Source organism: Electrona antarctica (genome assembly GCF_951216825.1).
Source record: "Electrona antarctica genome assembly, contig: scaffold_253, whole genome shotgun sequence".
NCBI lineage: Eukaryota > Metazoa > Chordata > Actinopteri > Myctophiformes > Myctophidae > Electrona > Electrona antarctica.
The window spans coordinates 135597-150768 of NW_027638676.1; the positions used below are offsets into that span (position 1 = coordinate 135597).

The 15172-nt window shown below is 38.1% G+C and overlaps 1 protein-coding gene across 1 annotated transcript; it reads right to left on the bottom strand.

Annotated features, from left to right (window-relative positions):
- Positions 1 to 1110: 1110 nt before the first annotated feature.
- On the bottom strand, positions 1111 to 14911 carry LOC306917760 (nicolin-1-like; the record flags this gene model as incomplete). The annotated part of the gene is made up of 7 exons (XM_079530671.1): positions 14843 to 14911; positions 13431 to 13587; positions 12754 to 12927; positions 11439 to 11552; positions 3847 to 3915; positions 3108 to 3212; positions 1111 to 1152 (listed from the first exon to the last, which is right to left on the bottom strand). The coding sequence occupies exons 2-7, from the start codon at positions 13581 to 13583 to the stop codon at positions 1111 to 1113; spliced, it is 657 nt and encodes a 218-aa protein (XP_079386797.1). The 5' UTR covers positions 13584 to 13587; positions 14843 to 14911.
- Between the last annotated feature and the right edge of the window lie 261 nt (positions 14912 to 15172).

Here is a 15172-nt window from a genome sequence, read left to right on the forward strand (position 1 = left end):
TTTCTCAATCCGAATGATAAATGTAACGTACTTCGTCCCATGCTCAGTCTCAGACCAACACAATGTTGTTGTTGTCTTTTTTTTGTCATGTTGTATTACAGCAGGATCATTTACATGTCACATCTCATGGTGTAGCTCAAGGAACAGGATCATTTACATGTCACATCTCATGGTGTAGCTCAAGGAACAGGATCATTTACATGTCACATCTCATGGTGTAGCTCAGGATCATTTACATGTCACATCTCATGGTGTAGCTCAAGGAAGAACAGGTGACTTTGATTTACAAGAGTTCCATGCAGTGGTCCAAAGTAAAAAATGTAAATCGCAATATTCTAAAGATTATAAAACTATGCCAAGGAGTACGCATACTGTAACATTGTGATTGATTCCATGTTTTAATTATCTACGCAAACTGTGTGACTGTGAGGAAGCCCCGGAGGGGGTTGACAAAGCACGCGTGGCTGGCTTAGACCATTACAAAGCTGGAGAACGATTAAAAGGCTCCATAAAAGCACTTATTCATTCCCAGTGAAACATAATCTAACGTGTCATTATTCCCACAGCCGTATCGTATCTGAAACATTGGCTGAGTAAATGATCATTAATGCCAAGCGAGGATTGTTAGTAACTTCGCTTTGGGGGGAACATTAGAACACAGTACATTCTAAAATAACAGGCCAAGGCTTCTGTCTGCCTAAGAGTTACAGGATGTCTTTGATCATTGCCTGTAAAATAACGAGTTAAACATTTCTTTATACCAAGGGGACTCCATATTTCATTCATTTGCTACATCTAGTGAATGGATCTGGCCACGACTGTGAAAGTCATTGCATAGCAGTGTTACTGTAGGTGGGAGCGGTGGCCGAACCGGAAGGTCGCCAGTTCGTATCCCCGGACCGGCACGTTAAAATTACCACCGCTGAAGTGCCCTTGAGCAAGGCATTGAACCACTACCATGAAATGTTCTATGAGCAGGGCCTGGCTGTAAACAAGTATCTGATGCTTAGTCCAGTTACCCTGGGTAAATATAGTAACTTTGCTTTGCACTGGTCCTCTGCGTGGTCAATGATGCAGAGTAGTATATTCTCCTATGTAGATCCACCCATGCTATGTGAAAGACAGCAAGTTGATATCATAGCAGCCGTCTACCTGTTGGAAAATAAAGAACAATCAAGTGTTGTTAGTCCCCGCCTACACACACGCATACACGCGCGCACGCACGCGCACACGCACACGCACACGCACACACACACGCGCACACACACACACACACACACACACACACACACACACACACACACACACACATAGTATATATAGAATTGAGACGCAAATCAACCTTGTGTTGATCAAAAACGCAGCCTGGAAACAGAATCTGAGATATTAGGATTCTAAAAAAATCTGTTTCCATAGACAGCATAAGTCAGCGGACTTATCACTCCGCAACCGGAGTGATAAGTACGCGTGCAAAACAGAGTTGTGAAAACGTAATCAATTAAAAAAGACAATTAAAAAGACGTCAAAAGACGATCTCTGTGACTAAAGCCATAGGAGCACGAGACATCAAAAGACTACCTAGATCTAAAGACAGATTTTCTCCCTTCCGGATATCCATAAATAGGTTCTTAAGAATGTCAGCTGATCAAAATGATCTACTCCTATGATGTTTTTGCATATTACATCATCATCATACCCGGAAGATGAAGAAACGCCTACTGAGTGGCAAAAAACTACTTTCTGGCCTTGACAGCCCATACATCCAAACAGAAAAGTCCTATCGGTTGCATTAAACGTTGTTAAACGTTTAACTCGCAAAGATGTCTCTGGACGTCTGTCAATCCAAACAAAGCCTACACCTCTGAAGCTGTCTTTGGATTGTCTGTTGTGTGTTTTGTTTTTACACTAGATGGCGCTCTTCGCTAAATGAAAGTTAACGGTAATGATCAATAGGCTGTCCTGAAGACCACAATAGTCTGTCTGTCAGCAAAATCATTATCAATCATATAAATCCCGGCATATTTCCCGGACCTTTGTTGGGTATGATCAGTACACTGCACTGAAGATATCATTAACATTTGGGTTCATAATGCCAGAGGACAAGGGCAAGGAGACATTTACATAATCACTAATATCTAAATTACATATCTTGACAATTGCGTAATGTTGGTGGAGGTATGACTACTGAGTGTGCATCTTTGTAGTACTGATCCCGTTTTTATTATTTTCTGCAGATAGAACACAGCTGTCTGAATTTCCACACGCCAACACGTCTTCTGGCTCACTGGCAACTTCTCCACATACAGGTAGAAGGCTTCCATTCTAAGCAATGCCTATATATGGTGCAGCGAGTGGTAACCCTAACCCTAACCCTAACCCTAACCCTAACCCTAACCCAATGCCTATATATGGTGCAGCGAGTGGTAACCCTAACCCTAACCCTAACCCTAACCCTAACCCTAACCCAATGCCTATATATGGTGCAGCGAGTGGTAACCCTAACCCTAACCCTAACCCTAACCCTAACCCAATGCCTATATATGGTGCAGCGAGTGGTAGAAGGCTAGGTAGAAGGCTTCCATTCTAAGCAATGCCTATATATGGTGCAGCGAGTGGTAGAAGGCTAGGTAGAAGGCTTCCATTCTAAGCAATGCCTATATATGGTGCAGCGAGTGGTAGAAGGCTAGGTAGAAGGCTTCCATTCTAAGCAATGCCTATATATGGTGCAGCGAGTGGTAGAAGGCTAGGTAGAAGGCTTCCATTCTAAGCAATGCCTATATATGGTGCAGCGAGTGGTAGAAGGCTAGGTAGAAGGCTTCCATTCTAAGCAATGCCTATATATGGTGCAGCGAGTGGTAGAAGGCTAGGTAGAAGGCTTCCATTCTAAGCAATGCCTATATATGGTGCAGCGAGTGGTAACCCTAACCCTAACCCTAACCCTAACCCAATGCCTATATATGGTGCAGCGAGTGGTAACCCTAACCCTAACCCTAACCCTAACCCAATGCCTATATATGGTGCAGCGAGTGGTAACCCTAACCCTAACCCTAACCCTAACCCAATGCCTATATATGGTGCAGCGAGTGCTTTCTGTGTGTTTGACTCACATCAAATCTGCCGATGGAGGCTGTGGTTTGGTTGGTCTGCATGACCTCAGTCAGAGCCCACATCTGCTGGATACTAGAGGACACCGTCTGGGGGTGTGGAAGACCCTGGCACGCATGACCAAACAAACAATTACACAACATCCACACAGCAACCTCATTGATACTAGAGGACACCGTCTGGGGGTGTGGAAGACCCTGGCACGCATGACCAAACAAACAATTACACAACATCCACACAGCAACCTCATTGCCAGAGAATAAACGTCACCATTGTACATTTCTGCAAACCACTGACTGACCAACGATGCAAGGCAGGCGCGCTGTCAGCAGTGGGCCTGAACCCCCGAGAGGTGCCCCCGAGTGACGCATTGCCCGAGCAACTGGCCGCGCCAAAGCCCACTGCTGCTGGCCCAGCGCTGTTGGAGTTTCATACTGATAGAAGGCACCGAATAGTAAATATGTTCAGTTATATGTATTAAGACTTAAAACATGTAGGATTGAGTCAACATGGTCAGCATCTGCAAATTGTTGACACGTAACGTTTTGGGGATTAAATTACGTCTTTGAGGAAGGCCAAACCTGCATTTGCTGATTTTGCACTGTAAAACTTGTAAAACACACGCACGCACGCATGCGCACACGCACACACACACACACACACACACACACACACACACACACACACACACACACACACACACACACACACACACACACAGAGTCACACACACACGCTTACCTCTAAATCTGTGCTTTGGTCAACAACGGTCAAGTCAGACAGCCAGTCCCGGACCTCCTTCTCTGGATCCTGAAAGAGGACCGTTCTGTCATTGACGTTACCAAGTGGACCTTATTTCTACTTACAACAGCACAAGCTGTACATCACTGTGTATTCTGACCACAATGAGTCTACAAATCAGTTCAGATAAGTGCGGTCGTAACTAATTTGTGTACTTAAGATGTGTTTTTATGTTGTGGTTCGTTGAGTTAAACAGTGTATTAATACTTAGCTTACATTAATATGCTGTACTGTACATTAAAGTTGCCCTCTGTAAGTTTTAAGTCTCCTGACAGAGAGAACTACTAACTGCAACTGTAACACCCAGACCCCGGCATTCGAACATGGGAGGTGTCCTGCCCAGCACCATGATGTAAATGTCTCAACTGAATTTTAGGAAGACCACATACTTGGTTAGAGTAATGTTTTGTTAATTAAAACCAGGAAAGCGTCTGTGTAACAACTTTAACCATTGTTTTATACTTTTGCTATACAAACATAGCAGATATACAAGCTAATAGCGTGTCACTTTGTGCCGCACTATAAGCTTGTAGATCTATTTTTGAAAAATCCTGAAAATGTGTGCAAATCTTAAAAAGAAAAAATAAATATTATATAGATATATATTTTTCATAGAACAGAGGTTGTTCTCGGATTGACAGGTATAACAACGTATAGGTTACAACAGGGGTTCTCAACCCGTGGGTACTATACTATACTATACTATACTATACAATACTATACTATACTATACTATACTATACTATACTATAACTATTACTATTACTATACTATACTATACTATAACTATACTATACTATACTATACTATACTATACTATAACTAATACTATACTATACTATACTATACTATACTATACTATGCTATACTACTATACTATACTATACTATACTACTATACTATACTATACTATACTATACTATACTACTATACTATACTATACTATACTACTATACTATACTATACTATACTACTATACTATACTATACTATACTACTATACTATACTATACTATACTATGCTATGCTATGCTATACTATACTATACTATACTATACTATACTATACTATACTATACTACTATACTATACTATACTATGCTATACTACTATACTATACTATACTATACTATACTATACTATACTACTATACTATACTATACTATACTATACTATACTATACTATACTATACTATACTACTATGCTATGCTATACTATACTATACTATACTATACTATACTATACTATACTATACTATACTATACTATACTATACTATACTATACTACTATACTATACTATACTATATTATGCTATAATACTATACTATACTATACTATACTATACTATACTATACTATACTATACTATACTATACTATACTACTATACTATACTATACTATACTACTATACTATACTATACTATGCTATACTATACTATACTATACTATACTATACTATGCTATACTACTATACTATACTATACTATACTATACTATACTATACTACTATACTATACTATACTATACTATACTACTATACTATACTATACTATACTATGCTATACTACTATACTATACTATACTATACTATACTATACTATACTATACTATACTATTATACTATACTATACTATACTATACTATAAGAAGAAATCAATTCCGTTGCATTGGACCGTTGCATTGTGGGCTTGTGAGCTTCAGGCGTGGCTGCTGTCTGAGTGTTTGGCGTGCTCGTGACTTTTGAGTTTGTAATTTATACTACTTGATTGTCACATCTTTTCCGACATTTATTTGAGTGTTGTTTTTTAACTTTTAACACTTGAGTTTGTCGATCGACCTGCGGGGTAATAAAAATGCCGCCAAAAAAGGTTGTGAGCTGGGACGAGATGGAGGAAGTGAAAAAGGCACTGGACTTCATGTCGGAGGAGCTTGCAAATATTTCCAGCCAGCAAAAGAAAATAATGGGATTGATGGCTGAAGTACAACAACTCAAACACCAAAATAAGGAGAAGGATAAATCAATTGCAATCTTGGAGAATCGAGTGGGAGATCTCGAGCAATACTCGAGAATGAACGACATGATCATCAATGGACTGAAGACGCGTCACCAGTCCTATGCTAGGGCTGCTGCAAAGGAGACAGCCGCCGGGAGTGTGGAGCCTTCTGTGGTTGAAATGGAAACATTGGAGCAGCAGGTTGTTGGATTCCTGGAAGGCAAGGGAATAGAGGTGGCAAGGAGAGACATCGAGGCCTGCCACACCCTGCCCTCTAAAACGAAGAGCGCTGCACCCGCGATAATAATTCGATTCACTAATAGGAAGAGTAAAAACGAGCTCCTTCGCCAACGAAAGAAGCTAATGGGGACCAAGGTGTTTTTCAACGAACACCTTACCAAGAAGAACGCGGACATCGCAAAGAAAGCACGGGCACTATGGAAGCAAGAGAAAATCCAGTCGACCTGGACCTGGAATTGCAAAGTCTTCATTAAATTAAACGGAGAGGAGGCAACAGTTAACATTGTCCGACACATCGATGAACTTGACAAGTTTGACGAGTCTGAAGCCTGAACACAACGAGCGAGGTATGGCTATCCATTTATAAAATAAGTGACTCATGGCCTTACTCATCTTAACAATTATTTTTTGTTTTTTACTGGACTTGGACTTACTTTTATAGCTTGGACTGATGGACTAGTTGGCCCTCAAGCGTTGCGGCCCATTTGTTTTTCTATTTGCTCTCTGGAGCTGGTTTTATTAACTACCGACAGGATTATTTGTTTTCCTTTTATTTCTACGTTTTTAAAATACATTCTTCTTTGCATGGGGGTTCTTTCGTTGCATTATGGAGTTCAGCTAGGACGGACAAACTTCTTTATTTTTTACCCTATAACATGCAGATCTCTCTTTAGCGTTTTTTCTATGTTCTATATTCTTTATTTTTTACTCTCTAACAAGCAAACTTCTTTCTTGCATGGCAGCTCTTTTCTTTAATTATGATCTAACTCAGATACGGATTTATTTGGAGATGAGGAAAATGGCCGACAAAGTGTTTTATTTATTTTCATATAGAAATAGAGTTCCTCATTGCACAATGTTTTTTCTTTTAAATGGAGTTCAATACAGCATGACGTTCATTTCTACTAACGAAGTTCATATGAAGACAGGATGGTACAAGTACATACACCACATAATCATGGATAAACTGTTTAGGCAAATTCACTACATATTATCATGACAACCCAGGATAATAGATCTCAGGTGGGAATTCTTGATCAATTGGTAAGGTTGGATGAACATGATAAAATGGGCTTGAAAACATTTGAATATACTGAACACAATTCACAAGATATTGAAAACGACATTGACCCCGACAATAATTTCTTAAACAATATCAACAACAACTGCTGCTACTATTCAGATGAGCAATTCAATGCAACAGTCAAGATAGATCACAACTTTTCGATCATCCACTTTAATAGCAGAAGTCTCTATGCGAATTTCAAAAGCATTAAGAAATACTTGGGGCAATTTAAGAAACATTTCAACATAATTGCTATATCAGAGACCTGGATCACCCCTGAAAAGGGGGTTGATGATTTACAATTGAATGGTTATGAGTTGAACTACATGAGCAGGAAAAACAAGACAGGAGGTGGAGTGGCATTATATGTGGATATAAAACTCGACTATAAAGTGTTGGAAGGTATGTCAGCAGTCATTGACGACATAACAGAATGTATCACAGTAGAAATATGTATGGATAAAAAGAAAAATGTAATAGTGAGCTGTATCTACAGAACCCCTGGAACAAGCATTGACACATTTAGTGATTGGATGGAAAAGGTGTTTACATTAACAAATCAAAAGTTTATGTTTATTTGTGGTGACATAAATGTTGACCTTTTGAACCCAAACAAGCATAAAAGCACTGAGGAATTCATAAATACAATATATAGTATTGGTTTGCATCCTAAAATCACGAGACCAAGTAGAATCACTGCACAAAGTGCCACATTAATAGACAATATACTGACAAATGTTCTGGAAGACAAGATAGTGAGTGGGCTCCTAGTAAATGACATTAGTGACCATTTGCCAGTATTTGTAGTGTATGATTGCAATCACAGGGAAGACAAGGATGCAAATAAATTCATCTATAAACGTGTCAGAAATGAAGAATCCATGACTCTATTCAGAAACGAATTATTAAAACAGAATTGGAATAGAGTATATGAAGTAGAAGACATTGATAGTGCATATGAATCATTTCTAAAAATATTCAATGTATTATATGATAAGCATTGTCCCATTAAAAGATACAATAAAAAACAAAAATACAATGATAGTCCATGGTTAACTAAGGGGTTACAAAATGCTTGCAAAAAGAAAAACACTTTGTACAGAGATTTCATTAAACATAGAAATATAGAGGCTGAAAATAAATATAAAAAATATAAAAATAAGTTGACTAATATTATGAGAACATGTAAGAAAGATTATTATAATAAGTTATTGGAGTATAATAAGGGCAATACCAAAGGTTTGTGGAGTGTATTGAATAGTATTATCAGAAATGGAGTTAGAGGCTCTAGTTATCCAGCACACTTTAAAGATAAAGAAAAGATCGTTAATAATATGGATGAGGTGGTTAGTGGCTTTAATGATTTCTTTGTTAATGTGGGTCCTGTCCTGGCTAATCAAATAAAATCTGAGACAACACGTGAAGGTTCTTATGTCCATAACTTTGAAAGAAATCCAAGTTCATTCTTTCTTAGGCCAGCAGAAGAAAAGGAAGTTAGGGATATCATAAACAATTTTAAGAATAAAATCTCTACTGACTGTGAAGAAATTGATATGACAATAGTCAAAAAAGTAATTGATGGAATCTTAAAGCCACTAACTCACATCTGCAACCTATCCTTCTTGTCTGGCCATTTTCCAAGTAAAATGAAAGTAGCAAAAGTCATACCGTTGTATAAAAGTGGGGACAAACACAACTTTACAAATTACAGGCCTGTCTCACTGCTTCCTCAGTTTTCTAAAATTTTAGAAAAATTATTCAACACAAGACTGGACACATTTATTGAGGAACACAAACTACTGACTGACAGCCAATACGGCTTCAGAGAAAATAAAAGTACGGCCTTAGCTCTAATGGAACTAATTGAAGAGATCACAAATTGTATAGATAAAAAGAAGTATGCTATAGGAATATTTATAGATTTAAAAAAAGCTTTTGACACTATTAATCATGATTTATTATTAGATAAATTGGAAAGGTATGGTATTAGAGATGTAGGGTTGAAGTGGTTGAGAAGCTATTTAATGGACAGGCAACAATTTGTAAAGTTGGGTGAGCACAAGTCAACACTTTTGGATGTAACGTGTGGTGTCCCTCAGGGTTCAATTTTGGGTCCTAAACTATTCATTCTTTATATAAATGACATCTGCAAAGTATCACATATTTTAAAGTTTGTTTTATTTGCTGACGACACTAATATTTTCTGTTCGGGGGACAATCTGCAGCTGCTTTTGGAGGTGATCACATCAGAAATGAAGAAATTGAAATGGTGGTTTGACAAAAACAAACTGTCATTAAATTTGAGTAAAACAAAGATCATGTTTTTTGGAAATCGTAAAATAGAAACACAAGCAACTGTGACTATTGATAATGTAAATATAGAAAGAGTATATCAAATAAAATTTCTTGGAGTGATACTAGACCACAAAATCAGCTGGAAACCCCATATTTCATATGTACGAGCTAAGATGGCAAGAAGTGTCTCTATACTGGGGAAATCAAAACAAATTCTAAATCAAGGGGCATTGTACATTCTGTATTGTTCACTGGTTTTACCATATCTTAATTATTGTGTGGAGATCTGGGGTAATACCTATAAAAGTAATTTAAATCCATTGGTCATATTACAAAAGAGAGCAATAAGGATTGTGACAGATGTCACATATCAGGAACACACAAACTCTCTTTTTTTACAGTTAAATGCATTGAAATTCATAGATATGGTCAAGTTCAAAACAGCACAAGTCATGTTTAAAGCAAGAAATAGATTACTACCAGTGAACATACAGAACATGTTTTTTGACAGAGAGGGGGGTTATAATTTAAGAGGTGAGCTAAATCTGAGGAAACTTCTTGTCAACACTACCATGAAAAGTCAATGTATAACAATCTGTGGGGTCAACTTGTGGAATGGTCTGGCTTTGGAACTCAAACAAAGCACCAATATTGTACAGTTTAAGAGGAGGTATAAAAATGACATACTTAATTATTACAGAGTGGAGGATGAGGCACATTGATTGTCTCTGGCTACTTGCTCATTTAATTTGTTGCTCAATTCTTGTTCTCATATATGCATGTATATATGTATGTTTGATGGTGTATATATATAGTATATGTATAATGAATATATGGATGCAGAAACATTTGGATTATATGATTATTGTAATTACTTAATGAGATGGTGAATATTTAAGTAGGGGGTAGGAGTAAATAAGTTTTTACTTCTTCCTACTCCTTTTTGAACTTCAGGTGGAAGATCAATGATCACATTGTTGTCATAATTTCTTATTTCATTCAAAAAAGAAATATACATGCATTGTGGTTCTTTTTTATTATTATTTTATTTTACTGTTTTACCTGAAGATTCAAAATAAAGATAATCAAATCAAATCAAATATACTATACTATACTATACTATACTATACTATACTACTATACTATACTATACTATACTATACTACTATACTATACTATACTATACTATACTATACTATACTATACTATACTATACTATACTACTATACTATACTATACTATACTATACTACTATGCTATGCTATGCTATACTATACTACTATACTATACTATACTATACTACTATGCTATGCTATACTATACTATACTATACTATACTATACTATACTATACTATACTATACTATACTACCCCTGCATGACACTGCTTTGTATTGTTACAGTAATACTACTACCCCTGCATGACCTGCTTTGTATTGTTACAGTAATACTACTACCCCTGCATGACCTGCTTTGTATTGTTACAGTAATACTACTACCCCTGCATGACCTGCTTTGTATTGTTACAGTAATACTACTACCCCTCCATGACCTGCTTTGTATTGTTACAGTAATACTACTACCCCTGCATGACCTGCTTTGTATGGTTACAGTAATACTACTACCCCTGCATGACCTGCTTTGTATTGTTACAGTAATACTACTACCCCTGCATGACCTGCTTTGTATTGTTACAGTAATACTACTACCCCTGCATGACCTGCTTTGTATTGTTACAGTAATACTACTACCCCTGCATGACCTGCTTTGTATTGTTACAGTAATACTACTACCCCTGCATGACCTGCTTTGTATTGTTACAGTAATACTACTACCCCTGCATGGCCTGCTTTGTATTGTTACAGTAATACTACTACCCCTGCATGACCTGCTTTGTATTGTAACAGTAGCCAGAATCCAGTTTAGATGAAAACATACTGGCTCTATGTAGGGATGTATTTTGATGGCCTCCAGGTTGAAGGTAAGCCAGGCAGATGAAGGCTGTCTCAGGATCAGCCTCACAGATGCCACGTTATCCGGCTCCACCTTCATCTGTACACAAGGAAGGAATTACATGTGATGGTTCTAAGGCCTACCAGGCCTTTTTATCAGGTACGAGAAAACACTGTTTTTACTGCACATGATAATGATAATTTCATCCAAAGAAAGAGGTGCTATCCACAATACAAGCAGGCATGCATGGCATTAAATAGTGATGTTGGTTTAGGATTAGTTACTGAGGAAGCCTATGTTGAATCATTATTTCACAAGAAAAACATCCCTTATAGTTATCTCCCATCATCCTAAAATGATCTCAACCAGGACAGACCAGGACAAATCCCAACTACCAGTCCAATACAGAGCACTTCCAACATGGCCAAAATAATTTAAAGTTCAAATAGCAAAACCATAAACGGAGCATAAACAACAGCGCTGAACTGTGTGTGGCTTGGAGCACAGTCAAAAAGTCAAATAACCATCCACCATATGGCTCGATTTGCAAGAGAATAAACAAGAAATAAACGAAATGGGGAATAAACAATGAGTTAGCGGGTAGCACTGCTGTAAATCGACTCTACATAGCTTACTGCGGTGCCTTGTTATGACAGTTGGCTTGGCTGCCCTCCAAGGCCAGCTGATGGAATGTAAACTGTGCTGATCCCTGGCAGCCTGTGTTGGCTTTATGCTCAATGGGAATGCTGGCTTGTGGATTCTGAGGTAGATTGTGGCCGTGGCAGACACAGTAAGTGCGCAGTAGTGATCCACTTGCAGTGGAATTACAAAGGGAAATCCACACCGGGAGAGGATTTACTGTACTGTTGCTGTTTTAATGTCAATTTACGTTAAATATACAAACGGATATGGATGAAGCCACTCCGTCCGGGGAGGCTCACAATGTGTTGCGGGCTGTGCTACAAAAATAATAATAATAATGCAGCAATATACTGTATCATCATGCTTGCCAATACTTGCATGGATACAGAGTCAATATGACACAAAATGCAGTTTTGAAAAATAAATATCGGCTATGGTGCCAAATAACACAAACAGATGTCTGACTCTGAGCTTGTTGCAACAATATTGTTTGCAACAAAGGCAAAAAATGCAAGAGACAAAATGAAGACTATTGAAAAAACAGAATAATTTTCTACTACAATAAGAAGTGCGCGCGTGCGCACACACACTGTGACAAACACACTGACACGCACGCACGCACGCACATGCACACACACACACACACTTCCCAGCGTACCTGAGACCTGTGTATATAGAAGTAGTCCTGTGACCCTCCCTCTGTGTGCGGGTTGGCCATCAGAGCCAGGTCCCTTAGAGCAGTGCTCCATTTAGCATCGTGGCCTGGATTCCTCCTCAACAGACGCACAGTCACAAAGGCTGTGTAGTAGTTCTTAAAGGTAATCCTGTCAATCTGGGAAGAAAACATCAAGTATAGATTATATAACAGGTGTTATAATCACTAGAACACGATTCAAACCCATAATAGTGCACGCTAATTAGGGCCTTGTAAATGTAATGTAAATGCTATACCTATGTGTTTTGTCGTTTGTTAATACTAACAAAATGTTAGTCACAATTTAGTAAGTTACTTGAAAGTGCATACAATAATTTAGTAGACTACTGTCAATTAATATTAACTGACCAGATTATGTTGAGATAATTTGTACAGATAGTTTGAATTGAATGCAAAGCGTATAGCTAGCATTACATTTTCAGTAGGCTTGTCTAAAAAATCACACCCGTGTGAACTGAGTGGTGCAACTACAGTCACGTAGTTAGTATGTGATGTCAGTGACGTCACATACTAACCATAGCAACCATGCTCACCCGTACAGGCACAAACACACACGGGTACTAACAAAGCCAGTTGTTGGAGTGGTTTGCACCACTCAAAAAGCGCCAGGCACAGCTTACATTGACAGTCTTTCCGAAGGGCAGAGTGACATCCACCACAGAGACCCCAGAGCGAGACGAGTCTGTCTTTGCATCTCCAATCTGCAGGTAGACTGGAAATTTGATGGTACAGCTCACAGGCTGATTGATATCACCGCTGATGCTCATCTCCATTCTGCTGTACAATACAGGTATGGGCTTAGTTAGAGTATATTTCACAGGAATCATGGAAAGAAAAGCATAGATAGATAGATAGATAGATAGATAGATAGATAGATAGATAGATAACATGCATGCTTGTTGATATAGATTTGTAGTTGTTACATCCCCAACAAAGAGGTCCAGGTGTGATTTTGTACAAAAGTGCATTATTGGCTATTTCCCCTAATATAAGCCCTCAATGGGGGTTGGGTTTGTGTAAAGTAAAGTATGCCGCTTGGGATACTATTTACATTATGAAGAGAGGATATCTACAAAAGAAATAGATTTTTGAGCGATGGAAATAAGCGAATTAGCACAACACCCCATAGCCCCATTCAATTCAATGCAATTCATCGAGGACTTATGGTAGGGGAAATAGCCAATAATGCACTTTTGCACAAAATAACACCTGGACCTCTTTGGTGGGGACGTAACAACTACAACTAAAGGTAAGAAAGCCTTCTAGTATGGAATTCTCCTTTAAGTGTTTGCTTTGTTGGTTACTGTCTTATAAAGACGCAGTAACAATGTTTATTAGGGGGGGGGGGGAATTAATGCAAGTGACATGTACATGCAAAGGCATCAGGCAACCTACCTGTTATATTGTTTGATCAATATGTTTCTAGTTTTTAAAGTAACAATATATATTTATTGCTATTTATTTATATTTATTATATTTATCACTAGCCAACACTAGTCATGTTTTCATTTAAGATGGTTTAATGTCATAGCAATTTCTCCAATCAGGTTAAGGAGATGAAACATGGCACATTCATGAGATACTGGAAACAGGATCAGGAGCAAATGTATCGGTGTGTAAATCAGTGTAAAAGGTACTGCGTGTGCAAATCGGACTGTACAAGGGAATAACAGTACAACTAGTGACTAGTGAGCTGTGCTTTAGGGCCCAGCAAAATGATGTTGCTGGAAACTATAAGCACTCACTGCCACAGTATGGCAGCACCATGGACAGCGACTTTGCACTTACAAGCCCAAAGCCGACAGTATTGAGACTCTCAATTCACATTTTCTAATGCAACTGACAGTAACAACTGTGACCTGTTTAGTTTTCATCTTTCCTGGGATTTGTGCGCATGCAATTAATGTTCAACATTATATTAACGTGACGCAATGGTGCCAGGTTACCATGAAATGTGCTTTATTGATCGGACAATGATGTCATGCTAAGCATCCATTTAACATTTAGCCAGTCAAGTCATTATGTTCCTTACCAGGCGCTGGTAAGTGTAACTATATATGTACCGATGTCTTCTTCATCGCTTGTCCATTGCTCTCCGATACAAAAGGTCAAGCAGGAAAAGAGTTTGAAGAACAAACATGCCCTGTCAGGGCACTGTTTTTTTGGCAAATCTAAGCAAGCAAATATAAGACTTCCGGTGGACGATCTCTTCAAAATAAGAGTACCCTCTAGAGTATTGAAAAAATTAAGCATTTAAACGATGCTATAGGACACACATTATGTTTCTGTGTATAAATAAGTAATAAGTAATGTTTCTGTGTAAAGATAAGTAATTAAAAAGTTATCTAAATGGATAAATGCT